This window comes from Bos mutus, chromosome 16, assembly GCF_027580195.1.
Source record: "Bos mutus isolate GX-2022 chromosome 16, NWIPB_WYAK_1.1, whole genome shotgun sequence".
NCBI classification, from domain to species: domain Eukaryota; kingdom Metazoa; phylum Chordata; class Mammalia; order Artiodactyla; family Bovidae; genus Bos; species Bos mutus.
This window is the reverse complement of record NC_091632.1, coordinates 27,603,084-27,622,935: the sequence shown is the minus strand read 5'-3', so window position 1 is coordinate 27,622,935 and position 19,852 is coordinate 27,603,084. Positions and strand designations below refer to the sequence as shown.

The following is a 19,852-nucleotide window of genomic DNA, read 5'->3' as shown; positions in this document are numbered from 1 at the left end:
AGTACGTCAAGGCTGTATATTGACACCCTTCTTATTTAACTTATATGCAGAGTACATCATGAGAAAGGCTTGGCTGGAAGAAGCACAAGCTGGAATCAAGATTGCTGGGAGAAATATCAATCACCTCAGATATGCAGATGACACCACCCTTATGGCAGAAAGTGAAGAGGGACTAAAAAGCCTCTTGATGAAGGTGAAAGAAGAGAGTGAAAAAGTTGGCTTAAAACTCAACATTCAGAAAATGAAGATCATGGCATCTGGTCCCATCACATCATGGGTAATAGATGGGGAAACAGTGGAAACAGTGTCAGACTTTATTTTTGGGGGCTCCAAAATCACTGCAGATGGTGACTGCAGTCATGAAATTAAAAGACGCTTATTTCTTGGAAGAAAAGTTATGACCAACCTAGATAGCATATTCAAAAGCAGAGACATTACTTTGCCAACAAAGGCCTGTCTAGTCAAGGCTATGGTTTTTCCAGTGGTCATGTATGGATGTGAGAGTTGGACTGTGAAGAAAGCTGAGCGCCAAAGAATTGATGCTTTTGAACTGTTGGTGTTGGAGAAGACTCTTGAGAGTCCCTTGGACTGCAAGGAGATCCAACCTGTCCATTCTGAAGGAGATCAGCCCTGGGATTTCTTTGGAAGGAGTGATGCTAAAGCTGAAACTCTAGTACTTTGGCCACCTCATGCGAAGAGTTGACTCATTGGAAAAGACTCTGATTCTTGGAGGGATTGAGGGCAGGAGGAGAAGGGGATGACAGAGGATGAGATGGCTGGATGGCATCACTGACTCGATGGACGTGGGTCTGAGTGAACTCCGGGAGTTGGTGATGGACAGGGAGGCCTGGTGTGCTGCGATTCATGGGGTCGTAAAGAGTCGGACATGACTGAGCGACTGAACTGAACTGAATGGACCTAACATTCCAGGTTCCTATGCAATATTTTTCTTTACAGCATTGGATTTTACTTTCACCACCAGACATATCCACAACTGGGCATTGTTTCCACTTTGGCTCAGCCTCTTCATTTCTTCTGGAGCTATTTCTCTACTCTTCTCCAGTAGCATATTAGGCACCTAATGGCCTGGGGAGTTCATCTTTCATTTTTTTTGCCTTTTCATGCTGTTCATGGGGTTCTTAAGGCAAGAATGCTGAAGTGGTTTGCCATTCCTCCTCCACTGGACCATGTTTTGTCAGAACTCTCCACCATGACCTGTCCTTCTTGGGTGGCCCTACATGGTATGGCTCATAGTTTCATTGAGTTAGACAAAGCTGTGGTCCATATGATCAGTTTGGTTAGTTTTCTGGGATTGTGATTTTCATTCTGTCTGGCCTCTGATGTGCAAGGATAAGAGGTTTACAGAGGCTTCCTTATGGGAGGTACTGGCTTTGGGGCAAACTGAGTCTTGCTCTGATGGGTGGGCCATGCTCAGTAAATCATTAATGCAACCTTCTGCTGATGTGTGGGGCTGTGTTCCCTCCCTGACTGTGGTAGGGGTAATGGTGACCTCCTTCAAAAGGACTTATACCAGCATTCCATGGCTCCCAGGACTGTTGTAATCAGTGCCCCTGATGCTGTGGCAGACCACTGTCAACCCATGCCTCTGCAGGAGACTCCCGGACACTCACAGGCAAGTATGGCTCAGTTTGTTGTGGGGTCACTGCTCCTTTCTCCTGGGTCCTGGTGCGCACAGGTTTTGTTTTTGCCCTCCAGGAGTCTGTTTCCCCAGTCCTGTGGAAATTCTATAATCAAGTCCCACTGGCCTTCAAAGTCATATTCCCTGGAGGTTCTGGGGGTTCTCAGTCCCTTTGCTGGATCCCTAGGTTAGGGATCCAGCAAGTTGTTCTGCAGTTTGTGGGTCATCTGCCCCACAGCTCTGTGGTGGAACTATGGTAACCTCCTCCAAGAGGGCTTATACTACATGTAGTGCCTCCCAGATGTGCTGCAGCCAGAGCCCCTGTCCCTGCTGCAGGTCTCTACTGACCTGTGCTGCTGTAGGCAACACTCAGACACTCAAAGGCAGGTCTGACTCAGTCTCTTGTGGGGTCCCTGGGTCCTGCTGTGCTCAAGGTTTTGTTTGTGCCCTCCGAGTGTCTCTGGTGGGAAGAGATTTAATTCTAAACATAATTTTGCTCCTCCTACTGTCTTGTTGGGGCTTCTCCTTTGCCCCTGGATGTGGGGTATTTTTTTGGTGGGATCCAACATTCTCCTGTCGATGGTTGTTCAGCAGCTGGTTGTAGTTTTGGAGTTCTTGCAGAAGATGAGCACACGTCCTTCTACTCCACCATCTTGTAACCATAGTACAAGTTGTTTAGTCGCTCAATTGTGTCCAATTGGACAGCAGCACAATAGGCTTCCCTGTCCTTCACTATCTCCTGGAGTTTGCTCTAAGTCTTGTCCATTGAGTCAGTGATGCCATCCAACCATCTCATCTTCTGTTTCCCCCTTCTCCTCCTGCCTTCAATCTTTCCCAGCGTCAGGGTCTTTTCCAATGAGTCAGTTCTTTGTATCAGGTGGCCAAAGTACTGGAGCTTCAGCTTCAGCATCTGCCCTTCCAATGAACATTCAGGCCTTATTTCCTTTAGAATTGACTGGTTTGATCTCCTTACTGTCCTGAGTAGAGTCTAAGTAAGTGAAATTATTTGGCTTTCACAAGTAAATTTCTACTTTTTTCGTCAATAAGCTGGCTTAGCTGTGACTTTGATAAACTCACATGTAACATGGAGTTTTACTTTCACAGCCAGTTTTAGGACAAAGTGGATACACTGAAGCATCATGAGGAAGGTGCAAATTGTTTTAAGCTGCTGAATATTAGCGGTACCAGCACAGGACGTGAGAATCTAGATATTGAAAATTTGCTTGACAGGTTGCTATTACAACCTGTGGGCATAAACAGGAAATGGCCAAAAGCTCTTCTCTTTGAGAAGCCCAATTTTTACACAGCTGTCAATGCAGCAATTATTCTGTCATCTTTTTTTTTTTTTTTTTTTAAGGTGAAGGGACATGTTCTAGGTATCCTTTTTTTAAGGAAAATCTTTAAACATGTTTAAAATTTTTCTTAAAAAAGGATTTTTTTGTCTTCAGATCCTGAGAAAAACCAATGAAATGGAAACCATATGATTCTGAGGCCAGGTTTTTCAGAAGCGCCGTCAGCACTGAATTCAGGCATTCTTGCTGTGCTCAGCAGACCCAGCCCGGCAATCAAAACTGATTCTAAAGCTGATACTCCTATAACCAGGCAGGTTCCAGCACATTGTGAGCCCTGAAAAAGCATAATTACAAACAAAGACTGACAAGAAGCACACGTTGACTTAATATAGCTGGATTCTTTCAAAGAGCACACAGCTTTTCACACACATGCTCACACCTGTCCTTAGAAACCCTTGATTAGCAGAGGAGGGGGTGGCTGCCATCCCCTGTGTTATAGCAGAGGCCACCAAGATGCCACCAAGATGGCTGGGCCAGGGCCACATGTTGTCACCAGCTCAAATTGCTGTCTCTATGAAATGCATGGAATTGATTCACCCTGTATTTTTTAAAGACTATGTAAGTGCTAGAGTTTTTTATAAAAAGAAAGACCCGGCCCTGACCTTGAGAGGTCTTTAACCTGATGAGGGGTGATGTTGTATGGCTCAGTGGAGATGATCAGATGAGGGGGAAATGATCATCATCACTGCACTCAAGAAACTGCCATGCTACCTTTTTCTCCAGAAAGCACCAAGAACCCTCACAGGCATGCAGAATGGGGGAGAGGTATCATTGTCTTTTTTTAGCTGTGCTGGGTCTTAGTTGTGGTACGCAGAATCTTCATTATCACAGGCGAGATCTTTAGTTGTGGCATGTGGGATCTTTTTTCTTTTTTTCCAGTGGCAGCATGCAAACTCTTAGTTGCGGCATGTGGGATCTAGTTCCCTGACCGGGGATTGAACCCTGGCCCCCTGCAGTGGAATTGCGGAGTCTTAGCCACTGAGGGACCACCACAGAAGTCCCTTATTGTCTTTTATATGTCTATTATTTTTTGATTGCTGTGTTAAGAATTACCACAACGTTAGTGACATAAAGCAATACGAATTCACTGTGTCACAGTTTCTGTGGGTTAGGAGTGCAGGTATAGGTTAACTGGGTTCTCTGCTCAGGGTCTCACAAGACTGAAATCAAAGCATCAGTCAGGGTAGCAGTTCTCTTCTGGGGCTCAGAGGTCTCTTCCAGGATCATGAGGTCGTTGGCCGAACTGGATTTCTTGAGGTGGTTCCACTGTGGTTCCCATATTCTTACTGGCTATTGACTGGGGATTGTATTCAGTTCCTAGAGGCTACCCACAATCCCTTGCTGCATAAGCCCCATAGACCATACATAGCATAGCTGTTTGCTTTCTTCCAGGCCAGCAGGAGCCATGTTCTCAGACACTTCACTTTCTTTTGGAGGTTCATCTGATTAAGCCAGGCCTACCCAAGATACTTTTCCTTTTCATTAACTCAAAGTCAACTGATTAGTAACCTGATCATGGGAAGAGTGTCTCATCACATTCACAGGGCCTGCCTGTACTCAGCAGGAGGGGATGATATGGGACATAAACAGAAGGACTCAGGAATGTTGGGGACCATTTCAGAAACTGGCATTCTGCAGTGTCCTTCCCATGTCAGTGCTTGTCCACCCGACTGTGTTTGCTGCTTTGGCCTACTGTGTCAAGCAGCCCCAGTCCCCAGAATGTGCCTCCACCACTGTGCCTTTAGAAAGAGAACAGTATTTTTTAAGAGGAACTAATCACTGATGGTAGGCAGTGTTTCAGACAATGTAACGAGTACTTGTTTTCATGTTGTCAGGACTCAGCAGAGTGTCTGGCACTTAGGAGTCCTCAATTTCTGTTTCTCATGCAATGAATGCATAGATGATTAAATGAGAAATATTTTGGGCATCCTCATCAGATTACATCCCATAAAAATAAATGCCTACCTCCCCATGTGCAAGGCTGATTCCTCCTTTTAGTTTATAGCTCTTTCCCCACCCCCTGGTTTAAAAAGTAATGCTTGCTTATTATAAAAACGCTCTTGGAAATATTGCTTCTTTCTATGGTTTTATTTTTTATATTTAACTTTTTTAATCCATCTGGAACTAATTTCCCAATACTATGTATAAAATAATCCATCCCCTACCCATTTAATCCGTGATGCTTATATATATATATATGCATATACACTAAGTTCTTATGTATAATACGGTGTATTTCTGAGCTAGCTGTTCTGTTTCATTGATGTGCCCACCCACTTTGTATGTCAGTATCACCTAGTTATTGGAATTTTATTATATGTTTTAAGATCTGGCAGGTCAGGTATTGCCCCACTATTCCTCCTTCAGCCCCTCTCTCCACCAGTTCATTAAATACAGGTCTATCTTGCTGCCCACTCTAGTACTTTTGAGAGCAAAGCATTCTTTGGCAAAGTCTGGACATGGAACCAGATCTAGGTTCATAGTCTACCTTTGCGGCTTCCTAGCTCAATGCCTCTCAATCTCAGGGATATGTAAACAGGCAGTGAAATGTTCAGAGTAGAAACTTATTGTCATAATGAACTGGAGTAACACCTAAGAATGATCCAGTACATAGTCGATGGTCAATACCTACTATCTGGAGTGGAGGAGTGACTCTGAAGGCCCAGGCACCTTTGCTTCTGTCCCTTCATCCTTATCAGCAGACATGGCAAATCTTTTGAAAACCTCTTGTACAAATGCTGAGGCTTGGATCTCTCAGCCTCAGGCCAGCTTTTAGGCTTAGAGTATCCAGGATTAAGAGTTGGCCCAGCCTCTGGGCAGCCTCTTCAGGGTTTGCATTGGTCCAAGGGAAGTCTGGTGGTTGTGCTGAATTGGAGTCATTTCAGAGTGATCTGGGGGCCTTGGGGAGTGGGCGTGAGTAAAGTGCTGAAATCCGCTTTACCTAACCTTAAAGGAAATGCCAGGGAATTAATACCTTTTGCTTCATCCCCAGGGAGCCCATCTTTAGATTGGCGGCCAGAGAAAGGCTTCAGTCCACAAATTACAGGTGTTGGCGATGGGAAGTCATTCTAGCACAGACAGAGGTGGTAGAGATGGGCGAGACTCTGACAGCATGTGCTAGACTTTGAAGGTGAAAGACATGTATTGGATTGCAAAAGCCCCCACAGTATTGAGTTAGTCTTGTGCACTTGCCCAGAGATTTATAAAGGTGACTAGTTATCCTTAGACAAGTACAAGCACTAGAAAGCAAAGTCCTGGGGTGAGTCATAGGGAGCCAGGAGTTTTGAAGGCCAAAACTTTACTTCTTTCCTGGAACTTTCCCTCCAACTCAGAGAGGCCAGGACAGGAAGCATCCCTGAAGGCCTACTGTGTGCTCTCAGGAGCTAGGATAGGAGGATAGACAGCTGTGACCTCAGAGAACTTCCATATAACACAGTGAAGAGAAAGCGTGATGGTCACCCTCATGTTCCTGGATTTGCTCTCTGATGATGCCACTGAGGCAGTTTGATTTCCCACTCTAGCTATATCCCTGCATGGCCTTCTGTGAAAGAACAGATCAGATGTTCACAGCTAGAAGTCAAAAGCTGGACTATTATCTAGTCAAGCCTTTTTCTCTCCTCCTTTTTTATTTTTATTTTTTAATAAAAAACATAGTTTAATCCTACATTGTTTTATTTTTTAGTTGAAGTATGGTTGATTTGCAATGGTGTGTTAGTTTCAGGTGTATGGCACAGGATTCAGTTATCTATATATGTGTGTGTGTATATATATATATATATATATAAAAGTATTTTATTTATAAAGTGCGTATGTGTGCATGTTAGTCACTCAGTCATGTCTATCTCTTTGCAACCCCATGGACTGTAGCCCACCAGGCTCCTCTGTCCATGGAATTTTCCAGGCAAGAATACTGAAGTGGGTTGCCATTCCCTTCTTCAGAAGATCTTCCTGACTCGGGGATCAAACCCAGGTCTCCTGCATTGCAGACAGATTCTTTACTGTCTGAACCACCAGGGAAGCCATATATATATTTGCTGTTGATTAGTCACTCAGTCACGTCCCTAAGAGTCCACAACTCTTTGTGACCCCATGGACTGCAGCACACCAGGCTTCCCTGTCCTTCAGTATCTCCTGGGGTTTGCTCAAACTCATGTCCATTGAGCTGATGGTGCCATCCAACCATCTCATCCTCTGTTGCCCCCTTCTCTTCATGCACTCAATCTTTCCTAGAATCAGTGTCTTTTCCAATGAGTCAGCTGTTTCCATCAGGTGGCCAAAGTATTGGAGCTTCAGCATCAGTCCTTCAGTGAATATTCAGGTTTGATTTCCTTTACAATTAACTGCTTTGATCTCCTTACTGTCCAAGGGACTCTCAAGAATCTTCTCCAGTACCACAGTTTGAAAGCATCAATTCTTCGGTGCTCAGCCTTCTTTATGGTCCAGCTCTCACATCCATAAATGACTACTGGGAAAAACATAGCTTTGACTACAGGGACCTTTATTGGCAAAGTGATGTCTCTGCTTTTTAACATGCTGTCTAGGTTTGTCATAGTTTTTCTTCCAAGGTGCAAAGATCTTTTAATTTTATGGCCACAGTCACCATCCACAGTGATTTTGCAGCCCAAGAAAACAAAGTCTGTCACTGTTTCCATTTATTCCCCATCTATTTGCTATGAAGTGTGGGGGCCAGATGCCATGATCTTAGTTTTTTGAATGTTGAGTTTTAAGCCAGCCTTCTCACTCTCCTCTTTCACTTTCATCAAGAGGCTCTTTAGTTCCTTTTCACTTTCTGCCATTAAGGTGGTGTCATCTGCATATCTGAGGTTACTGATATTTCTCCCGGCAATCTTATTTCCAGCTCGAGCTTCATCCTTCCTGGCATTTTGGATAATGTACTCTGCATAGAAGTTAAATAAGCAGAGTGACAATATACAGCCTTGACGTCCTTCTTTCCCAATTTTGAACCAGTTTGTTGTTTCATGTCTAGTTCTAACTGTTGCTTCCTGACCTGCATATAGGCTTCTCAGGAGGCAGATAAGGTGGTCTGGTATTCCTATCTCTTTAAGAATTTTCCACAGCTTGTTGTGATCCACAGAGTCAAAGGTTCTAGCGTAGTCAGTGAAGCAGAAGTAGATGTTTTTCTGGAATTCCTTTGCTTTTTCTATGATCTACCAGATGTTGGCAATTTGATCCCTGGTTCTTCTGCCTTTTCTAAATCCAGCTGGTACATCTGGAAATTCTCGGTTCACATACTGTTGAAGCCTCGCCTGAAGGATTTTGAGCATTACCTTGCTAGCGTGTGAAATGAGTGGAATTGTGCAGTAGATTGAACATTTATTTGGCATTGCCTTTCTTTGGGCTTGGAAAGAAAACTGACCTTTTCCAGTCCTGTGGCCACTGCTGAGTTTCCAACTTTGCTGGCATATTGAGTGCACCACTTTAATAGCATCATCTTTTAGGATTTGAAATAGCTCAGCTATTTCATATATACATGTGTGTGTATATATATGTATATAATTTTTCAGATTTTTCTCTTATAAGTTGTTACAAAATATTGAGTACAGTTCCCTGTGCTATACAGTAGGTCCTTGGTGCTCATCTATTTTATATATCGTAGTGTGTATATGTTAATCCCAAACTCCTGATTTATCCCAACCCCACCCCTTTCCCCTTTAGTAACCGTAAGTTTGTTTTCTATGTCTGTGGGTCTATTTCTGTTTTGCAAATAAGTTAATTTGTGTCTTTATTTTTTTATCCACATATAAGTGATATATTTGTCTTTCTCTGACTTACTTCACTTTGTATGATAATATCCACATCCATCCGTATTGCTGCTAATGGCATGACTTTGTTCTTTTTTTTTGATGGAGTAATGTACCACTATGCACATATACCACATCTTCTTTATCCATTTACCTGTCAGTGGACGTTTAGGTTACTTCCATGTCTTGGTTCTTATAAATAGTGCTTATGTGAACACTGGGGTGACTGTATCTTTTCAAATTATGGTTTTCTCTGGATATATGCCCAGGAATGGGATTGAGGGATGATATGGTAACTCTGTTTTTTGTTTTATAAGGAACCCCCATGCTGTTCTCCATAGAAGCCTCTCTATTTTCTGTAAGAGATAACTCAGAGAAAGGTGGTGATTTGCCCAAGTTAATCCAGCTTCATAACAGTGATGGGAGTTCACTATTCTACCCGCAATTCACCATCAGAAAAACGGGGTTTCTCTTTGCTTTACATCAAGCCTCCAGAGACAGCACACAGTCTATGAGTCTATCACTGGTACACCGTGAGCATTTACATTTTTGAAAGAGGAAGACAAATGTGGATGGTGTCGAGTTTACACAGAAAACAAGAAAGCAACACACCATAAGAGTTAGAGTTAGACCAGCTGATGTCAAAATTCTGGTTTCAAAAGCTGCATGAAGGTAAGCAGCTTTGTTCATCTCACTATACCTTATCTTCTTATCTGTAAAATGATCATGATGGTGTTGCCCATAGGATTGTTTTAAGAATTACATGAAATGTACACGGACACTTAGCTCAAGGCCTAGAATGAAGGTGTATCACTAGGATGAAGGGTTCCTAGAAGGGTCCCTGCCCAGGGAGGTTTGATGTTCTCAGGCCCACGGGGTCAGATCAGGGTGTGCAACTGACATCTCCGTGTGGCCCTTTTCCAGTTCCAGGAGCCCTGGAGGAGCGGCACAGAGCGGGAGAGTGTGGCGAGAGAATGAAGACACCAACCGCCCGGGAGAAGCATGAGGTGGCAGAGCAGCGCTCGGTTTAGAGGGCTTCGGCCGGTGGCGGCGGCCCCATGGGCAACTCTACTGGCTCTAGGCCTCCCCGGTTGGGTGCTGGCTGTCTCGGCCACAGCGGCCGCTGTGGTTCCCGAGCATCATGCCTCCACGGCCGGCCAGCCGCCCCTGGACTGGCTTCTTACCGATCGGGGCCCCTTCCACCGCGCGCAGGAGTACACGGACTTTGTGGAGCGCTACCGCCAGGGTTTCACCACCAGATACAGGATCTACAGGTGAGTGGGGCTCCCCTCCGAAGCCAGTCTGTGTCTGCACGGGTGCCAACCGCCAAGCCAGCTGGCAGACCGCACACTGCACTAGGAGAGAGCTGGAGGAGTAGCAGGCAGGGCGAACAAGCTTGCCATGTTTTTTTTTTTTTTTTTAAAGCAAGAAGAAAACACATACAAGCTGGAAAACCTGCTGATGCCTCCTGGGGAACTTAGCAAAAGGGTTTCTATTTATAGGTTGTACTGCTTATAAATTGAGGACAAATCAGGCGGCATGGAGTCAGCATGTGGCCTGCGCTGCTGCAGGAGGTCAGAGTCAAATGCTGGGGACGGGTTTTAACTAATGGGTGAGATGCGTTTATGAGTTGTAATTACCTCGACTTGCAAATGAAGACAGGGCAGCTCCAGTTCCTGCCTTAGAAGTGGGGGGAGCCCCACAGGGGCAGGGAGGGGCCTGCCCTCACCCTTGTCAACACCACAGCCTCAGCTGGCCTTGTGCAGGAAAGGGGTTGTGTCTTCCTGCCCTCTCTCTGCATGTCCCTCAGGAGCATCAGAGCTGAAAGTCAAACAAGTGACCTACCTGGTCCCTCTGACTAGGCACAAATTCCCGGCTGTTGGAGCAGCACTTCAAAAGCACAAGGCTCCTCGAAACCCTCACCTTGGGTGACTCGGTGAGCCTCAGCACTCTCTGGAGTGTATCCCTGAATTCAACCTTGCCCTTCATCCCTGGGCTCAGTCTCTCCCTTAAGTGTCAACCCCTTTTCCTCTTCACATTGACTGTAGTCTTCAGATAACTCTAGGAGCTTTGCTAAAATTTTCTTTTTAATTAAAGACATTTACTTTTCAATTACAGATTATTTCCTAATGAAAGGAGTGGAGATGGAATATGAAAAAACACAAGAGAAACAGAATCAGAAAATCACCTATTCTTTTTTCAGGTAGAGGTTGCTATCTGTAAGCTGAGTGTATGCATTCTTAGTCTTATGAACACGCTAAAGGTTTCACCCTCTTTCTAGATCTAGCAGTTTACATGCCTTATGTATGTGAACTCACTTACTCTTTCTAACAATCCTCTGTGGGAGAAACAATTATTCTCCCCATTATACAGATGAGAAAATCGAGGTCCAGAGAAGTTAAGGAACTCGTCCAGGGGCACACAGCTGGTAAATGGTGAAGCCAGGATTAGCTCCCAAGCAGTCAGACTCCAAAGTCTGGGTCCTTAAATTATATTTAAAGAAATTATATTTTTCTGTTTTTAGGTTTTTTTAAAATTTATTGTTTTTTACTTATACAGTAACCTGTTTGGGTTAGTACGGAGTCTTAGAAATGAGGGTTTAACATATTCAGCACTGAGAGATTCATGTATAGGGGCCATTCTCCTAGTACATGATTTCCCACATGGCAGATGCAGACAGACAGACAAGATGAGGTGTTTGAGGGGCTGGTGCTTTATGAGTGCAGAGGTTTGTAGAAACAAAAGCCATTTCTCTCCCAATCTGGTCTCAGAAAGGACTGCAGCTGATGCTCTCTGATTCAGCAGCTCTGGTCCTTGCCGTCCTCCACACACCATGGTGGGGATTCTCTCAGGGCCATTGAGGTGGAGACCAGCTCGAGCGGAGTGACTGAGCGAAGCCTGCTCCAGAGAGAGAGGTTAACTTGAATCTCAGTAAATATGTAAATTAGAACTGTATCCTCCACAGATTTTCTATAAGGTAAATTCAGGGTGATGCTTCTTATCAAAGAATTTCCTTTTCCATCCCTCCAAAAAAAGAAAAAGGAAAACAGAAAATCTACCCTAGAATTCATTTAGTGGTGAATTCCTCTGGTCCAGGAAAACAAGATTTAATTCATCTCAGACTTTTCAGTTTACCCCCAAATCTTTCAAAACACTGTTATCACCAAATATATATATACATATATATATATATGTATATATATATATATATTCTTTTTTTTTTTTTTTTTTTCAAGTAAATGGGAACTGAAATGTCAGACTGGGAATCCCAACACCACCATTCATGTCTAAGGACTCTGGGATCTAGAGGAGTTAAAGCACCAGTTTCCTTCTCCCGTCCACAGATGTTTCTTGTCATCAGGCCCCCGCCTCAAGCCTGGCAACCACTGAATGCCTGGGTGGCAGCTCAGAGCTGGCCCCCCAGGAGTGTCTGGAATCACTTCTGCACCACCAACGTTCTATCAGTTGGTAATAGTTTTTTGATCATTTAATGTGACAAGCTCGTACACTGTGCCGCTCTGTTTCTCTGGGGTCAGTTATTGCACCTGAACTTGCGCTTGGGGAAACAGTAACCAGTCATTCTGACAGGAATGCAGCGCTCTGATTTGCAACCCTGTGAGGGGGCAATGAGAGAAGGGTCCCACACGGCTGCTCCAGGAGCATTCTGGGAGTCCTGCTTTTAGTTCTTAAGCAAGATGCTGGATCCAGGTACACAAGTGTTGCAGGGGTCTGTATTATCCCCATGAGAACTCACTCTTATCCCTTCCCCTTTTGTCTGTAGTGGTGATTCCCTCAAGCAACTCAAGACCTTGCTTACTGGGATGAGAACAGGTCATGGAAAACTGGTAGAATATATATTGAGGGTCATCTCCAATGACTAGAAAGGCATTTTGTCTAGAAGGCCAGATGGAGAAAGAGTTTACAGAGAATATCAGAAATGCTCTGCAGTGAGAGATTGAGCCTTGAACAGAATTAGTCTTTTATTCACTTTTTTTTTCTGTATTTGGCTGTGCTGGGGCTCAGTTGTGGCATGCAGCATCTTCATTACGTCACGTGGGCTCTTCCATGGTGGCACACGGCCGGTAGGGCAGTGGGCTCAGTAGTTGCAGCACAAAAACTCAGTTGCTCTGAGGCAGGTGAGATCTTAATCCCCCCACCAGGGATCGGACATGAATCCCCTGCATTGCAAGGCAGATTACTAACCCCTGGACCACCAGGAAGTCTCTTATCCAACATTTTAAGAAAGCTTTTGGTGCTTGGAGATCGTATGGTATCTGCATGTGCTTTCATACAAGAAAGGAGGTGAACTGTAATGGGGGAAGAATAAGACTTTCCAGTGGGGTTAGAGTATTTGGTGTAGAATTTCACGAAGCTCTCTCCCATAGCAGAAGAGAGGCCCTTCTTCTCTTCTAGCTGTGTGTGAGCATATCATAACAATTACACAACCAAATTCTAAGATTAAACTCCAAGTCCTACCTCTTCTTTTCATTTTTTCCATTCTTATTTGGAAATCAGAGTGTTCTCTCACTTGGAGGAGATGACTGATTTTTCTAAAATAGCTCTGGCCTCTCTAACCGTGGGTCCCCAGAGATCATTGCTCTCTCCATTTAGGTTTGTATTCACATAGGCACAGGTGCTTCAAAGTGAAGGTTCTGGAGCCAAATGACCTGAACTCTAATCCTGGAGCTGCAGCTTACTAGCTTTATAATGTTGGGATAATTATTTAATTTCTTTGTTCCTCACTTTCTTTATTTGTAAATTTGGGACAGGTATAGTGCCCACCTCTAATGGACTGATGCGAAAATTTAAAGAGTTGATAGACGTAAAACACTTAGAATAGTGCTTAATAAATATTACCTGTTATTAGAATATCCTCAATAAATATTAACCAATGGAAAAGTTATAATGAGATGAGAGCCATGGGTACTCTCCTTGTGATAACATCTGCTGGGGACTTAGCGTTTGACAACTTGCATTAGAAGGAGAAAAAAAAATGTTCTCATGTTTTGTGTTTTTTAATAAATAGAGAAGTGTTTCATGCTTCTCTATTTTTTAAATTAATTAATTTATTTGTGGCCCTACCTCAGAGCATGCAGAACTTCCCCAACCAGGGGTCAAACCTATATCCCCTCCATTGCAAGCACAGAGACCCAAACAATGGAATCACAAGGGAAGTCCCTCTTGCTTTCTTTTTTAAAGTGTATTAACCTTAATTCCTTCTCTCTCTCTCTCAACTGGAGAATGAATGTATCTTCTCTGGGGCACACTCTTACTGGTCTTATGGACTACCATGAAGAGCTAGCTTATTTCCAGCCTGTTTTAGAGTCACCACAGAGAATGACCTTTCTTCTAAAGTCGGGGATAGCCAACTGAGCAGGCCTGCCTTGAGGTGTCCTACAGAAGGGAGTCAGTGGTCCCTGCCAGCTCCCTGGTCCCAGGGCTAACATGAACAGTCTCAGAGGCACCATTATGAGAAAAGAGACGATATACATACTTGTGAAAACTTTCTAAATAGCAGGATGGGGCTTGGCCATCTTACTCAATTTTTGGTCAGCTTTTAAATTCCATTAGCCGACCTCTCAGCAACTCCTCAAGACCTGTCAGACCAAGATCTGAGCAATCAGCCCACTTCTCAGACACTGTCTCTTAACAGGCTAGTGGTAAGAGCTGTAAGAGCAGAGATCCTGTCTCTAATTCCATTTGTGACCCCTGAATGCCCACATTTGCTCCACTCTAGCCCTCAGTACAATAAACATTTAAGTGATCTGCTCTCACACCATCCCTGTGAGGCAGGTGGGGACTCTTAGGGTTCAAAGTAGTGAGTTGGACTGGTTCAAGGTCAGAGAGGTAGCCAGTCACAGCCAGAAATAACACTCAGGGCTCCTGACTTGAAGTCTCCTGCTCATAACTCTAGACCACGCCACTTCCCTTTGACTGGTAAATGCATCTTCTTCATAATGTGCAACCTAATCAGGCACCTAAATTGAGCTGATGCAAATGTAAATATGGTTTCTCGAAACACTCTAGTGGTAATGTTCCATTCTCTCTTTGCTACAAATCAAAGTAATGAGCAGTCTGGGTTTTTTTTTTTTTTAATTTCTTTTTGTATTAAGGCTTTAATAGAGAGATAATCATGGGATTGGAAAAAATCCAAGCCGCTATGATGAAACACTTAAAACTTGGAAAGAATAAATTAAAACGAAGAGAGAAAGTTAGAAATAGTATAGAACAATGAGTGTGATATGGTGGTTGGAAGAAAAAAGCAAGGCCAGGTATAATTCCAAATTATTGATCTTAGTCATTAATGCCTGCATTTCTATCTGTCTCTCTTTTAGAAAAGAAGGGGTCTGGGGATGTATTAGAAGTCTTTTGAGAGAACAAATAAAAAATTAATAGATATCTTCATTTTTAAAAAGACCTTTGTATTTTTTATCATATTCTGGGCAGAGTTTGCAAATTTTGAGAACCAAAGTAGAGCAAAGCTTAAAACCAAGAGGTCGGAGTGGTACCCAAAGGTGGGCAGTGTAGAAACAGAAATGTGTTGTAGGAGGTGCATCTGGAGACATCCAACAGGACAAACTGGGGTAGAATCAGACGATGACGTCCGCTAAAAGGACCTCTCCATGGGCACCAGAGCAGTTATCTTAAGGAAAGATAATCTGTTTATGATTCATCAGGATGAAAAACAAGGCTTGGCAATAGTACCTGAGACGGAAGTGAGACAGGCAAAACCCAATATTTTGTCCATACTGCTCCACGTGTGGTCTATGGACCGGCAGCACTGGCATTACCTGAGAGCTCGTGAAAACTGCAGAACCTCAAGCCTTGTCCCAGCCTACAAAATCAGAACATGCATTTTAGCAAGAGCCCCACACGAACCGTATAGCACTAACGCTTGATTAGATTAAGTGCTTGGGAGATGGAGAGGAGAGCCGAGTGGCCAGGGTGGAGAAGGACAGAAGGCTTCACGGTAGGGCAGCATCCTCCATGATGCACTTGAGGTAGTGAGAATATTTACAGGAGATGCTACAAATAGAGTAGGAGTCATAGGAAGTTGAATTTAGGAATTATTAGTGCCAAGGCACATAAACTCATAAGAATAGATCCAAGCAGCTGGGGGAAAAGATTTTTAAAAGCAGAAAAGGCTGGAGGGCCTAGAACCAGCCTGTGGGTGCCTTGTGGGAGATGGAGAGGTGAGGAAGCAGAGAGCAGCTGTGGAAGCCATCACAGAGGGAGCACCAGAGCTGATTTATCATCCGGACCACATCTCACGGACTAACAAACACTGATTTGAATAAACAGCAAACCCTGGGAGAGGCAGCATCTCCAATTAAGAGATCACAATCCACATAAATAAACGGCAACCTCAGTCTGCCTGGGTAAATCCCAGTGATTTCCTAGGTGTTCATTACGGCTGCAGAGGTAGAGAAAGGTTGTGTTATCACACAGCTGCAGGGCACCACCAGGGAAGCCCTGGTTCTCAGGCGGATGGGACAGGCAGGGAAGGAGGTGAGCTCTGCCAGAAACACTACCATCACCTGAGCAAACTGGTTGATCTCTGCCCTTCTTGCTAGGTTTCTGTTTTGGCAAGGGAGTTTCCTGAGATGGAAGAAGAGGAAGAAATAGTATGAAAACTAGAGCAAAGCAAAGCAAAACAGAGGCATTGCAGAGTGATGAGCCTAGAGACTCATCACAGGTACTCTTTCTTGGTCCATAGAGGTGAGGAGGTGGGAGGGGAACAGAATGAAATGTCTAGAATCCACTTTCCTCAAGAGTTCACTGCTGGCTAAATGTACAGCCCAATATCTGACATAGACTATCTAATCTAGGCTGTAGACCCAGTCCAAGGACTTCACCCAAGGAATTTTACTCCAGAAGTGTCTGGAGGTTGAGCACTACAAGGGCATACAGGCTCTGGAATCAGGCCTTGCAGACCCTCATCCTTGGACAGCATTTCCTCTCCATCTTAACATGGCAACATCTGGGACCAGTAGAGCCAACCTATGTGAATGAGGAAGTGTGCTGCTCACTTGGAGAAAGGAGGAAGCACAGAAACAGACAAAGGCAGTTCAAGAGCATGAGAAGAGCAGAATCCCTTCCATCCGTTTTATTGAAGGCCAACTCTGTGCTTATCCTTCTATAAGACTCTGATAATAATCATTAATGGGGAGGACATGGCCCTTGATCTGGAACTCACAAGACCAGTGCATTTGGAGAACGTGCTAGATGGCTCTGAACAGAAAGGTGAGGAAAGCTGCAATGAAGTAATGCCTTGGCTGGACTCTCATGGCTGAGTGGGAGCTATCCGGGTGGAGAGCTTGAGGAACTGTGCCGTGGACACAGAAGCGGTATAACCAACGGTGTGGGAGCGCCAAGTGTGCTTTAGAAACTGAGCAGCCAGTTCCAGTTATCCATTGTAAATGCCGAGAAGCATGTGACTGTCCCTCCTCCACCTGTTCTGCCCCACTGCCTTATGTCTGCCATATCTTGTCCCTCCAACATGCCAAAAGGGTCTCCTAGACACTGATTTCTTTCATGGTGCAGTTTTAAAAAGCCTCTTTCCTGAAGTGGCATGTCATTTTCCTGTATTAGCGATGAGTAAAATGAAGTAGAAGTAATTACATATCTGTAGAAAGTAGGACCAAAGGCAATTCCTTGTGTTTCTACCTGGGGAAAAATGGACTTTGAATATGCACCCGGTGAGAAAATGATATGCTGTGCTTTGAGATCTTATAAAGCCACCTGTCCAACTGAAAATCCAGTGTCATCCATGCTTTAAAAATTGAATTTAGAGTAGGCTTCCCACACGGTGTGTTTGCTCACTTGGTCCTCTTGCAAGCATTATGGAACATCTACTTTGTGGAAAGCATTATTCTGGGCACCATAGCAGGCTGCCAAAAAGAAAACAGGATTCTGCTGGTTTCCAGGGGTTCAGCTGTCCAGTTTGAGTGACAGCACACTCACGGGAAAAACACATTAGAATGTAGCATCCCAGGCTCTGGGGAGAAGGAGGTATTTAGCACACTCTCAGTGAGTGATGGATAGATTTGGTCCATGAATGCCGTATCAGAATAAATTCTCAGGATGTCAGTCCCATGCTCCCCAAGGGCAAAATGACTCTTGCCCCAAATTTTCTCATGTCTTCTGGGGGGCTATATCCAGGTCATTCACATGGGATTGAAATAGGATTGCACAGGTGGTCTGTGAATAGAAAATGTAAAAAAAAAAAAAGTGCAAAAAAGGCAGGGAAAAAGCCAGGAAGGCCAGGGGGAGAAAGCCAGTTCAGTTTTGTTTTCAGATGAGATTTAGTAGACAGATCTTGAGTCAGTCAGGCAGAGAAAAAGAGGATTAATTTTTGCTTTGAGAAATAATTAATTTTATTCATGAATGAATTGCTACTTAGAGGCGCGTAGATGTAGAAAGGAATGAGGTAGGCTTCATCTAGAAACCGTCGCGACACAGATGTAGACAGGGACACTGGCTAGCCACGTGGTCTTTTCATTTTTTTTTTTTTTTTTTCCCTCAAGAGAAGAGCTTTTTCTGGGTCAGGGATTCTCCGTTTTTCTTCCTGCTATTCAGCTTCTGCCACATTTATCCCACCTCAGGGCTTCCCACATCTCCTACAAGAAAATTATGTCAGTCCACATTGTTTAGAACAGTGAGTGGCATGTGGTGGGGCATTTATTTGCTCAAGTATGTTTATTACCTCTGTGTGCTGGCCGCTCCCCAAGGGCAGGGGGCACAGCTGTGAATGAGATGCGGCCCAGGCCTCAGGGAGCTCTGCCCTCCAGGAAGGCAGACCCACGGCGGCAAATGGTTGGAAGTGGGCTGAGGTCTGTGCGGCCGACCAAAACGCTGGGTGTGAGTTTGGTTCCCAGTGCCAGTTATCCATTTTCTTCTCCGGGATTTGAAACAGGTGAGAGTGCTCGCAAGGTGCTTAAAGCCAGTGGGACAGATTTATCACCATAAAGCAGGGCTGCAGATGAAGGTTTGAACCTGAGTCTGAGACAGTTGTGTGAATTCCTCTTCTCACAATCTGTCCTGACTCAAAGACAGCTTTCTGGTCTTTCAGACTGATTTGCCCAATCCGACATGAAGCAACCGGAGAAGGCATCATCGGATACTGCAGATGGGCTGGGCAGGTGACCTCAGATGGAGCTCTACCAGCTGAGCAGGAGAAAACCCTGGAAGGGATTGCTGACTGGAGGGTGTGGGTATACAAGAGACAGAAGCTTTCTGTGTACAGGGATCTCAAAGCATTGACTGTTGTTGCTGTTCAGTCACCAAGTCGTGTCCAACTCTGCCACCTCATGGACTGCAACATGCCAGGCTTCCCTGTCCCTCACCATCCCCTGGAGTTTACCCAAGTCCATGTCCATTGAATCAGTGATGCTATCCAACAATCTCATCATCTATTTCTTTCTTCTCCTGCCTTCAATCTTTCCTAGCATCAGGGTCTTTTCCAATAAGTCAGCTGTTAGCATCAGATGGCCAAGTATTGGAGCTTCAGCTTCAGTGTCAGTCTTCCAAAGAGTATTCAGGGTTGATTTCCTTTAAGATTGACTGGTTTGATCTCCTTGCTGTCCAAGGGACCCTCAAGGGTCTTCTCCAACACCACAGTAAAGTATCAATTCTTCAGTACTCTGCCTTCTTTATTGTCCAGTTCTCACATCTGTACATGACTACTGGAAAAACTGTAGCTTTGACTATACAGACCTTTGTCAGCAAAGTGATGTCTTTGCTTTTTAACACGCTGTCCAGGTTTGTCATAGATTTCCTGCCAAGAAGCAATCATCTTCTGATTTCATGACTGCAGTCACCATCCGCAGTGATTTAAGAACCCAAGAAGAGGAACTCTGTCACTGCTTCCACATTTCCCCCTTCTATTTGCCATGAAGTGATGGGGCCAGATGCCATGATCTTGGGTTTTTTTTTAAATATTGAGTTTTAAGCCGGCCTTTTCACTCTCCTCCTTCACCCTCATCAAGAAGTTCTTTAATTCCTCTTCGCTTTCTGCCATTAGACTGGTATCATCTCAGAACCAGAGATCAAATTGCCAACATTCACTGGATCATAGAGAAAGCAAGGGAATTCCAGAA

The 19,852-nt window shown here is 44.3% G+C and overlaps 1 protein-coding gene across 1 annotated transcript in view; it reads left to right on the top strand.

Moving 5' to 3' along the window:
* Positions 1 to 19,852, top strand: part of BRINP2 (BMP/retinoic acid inducible neural specific 2) — a 143,238-nt gene that overhangs the window by 72,942 nt on the left and 50,444 nt on the right. Inside the window, exon 2 of the mRNA XM_070384449.1 lies at positions 9,678 to 10,027. Coding sequence (XP_070240550.1) covers positions 9,756 to 10,027 — 272 coding nt within the window. The 5' untranslated portion in view covers positions 9,678 to 9,755. The remainder of the gene's footprint in view (positions 1 to 9,677; positions 10,028 to 19,852) is intronic.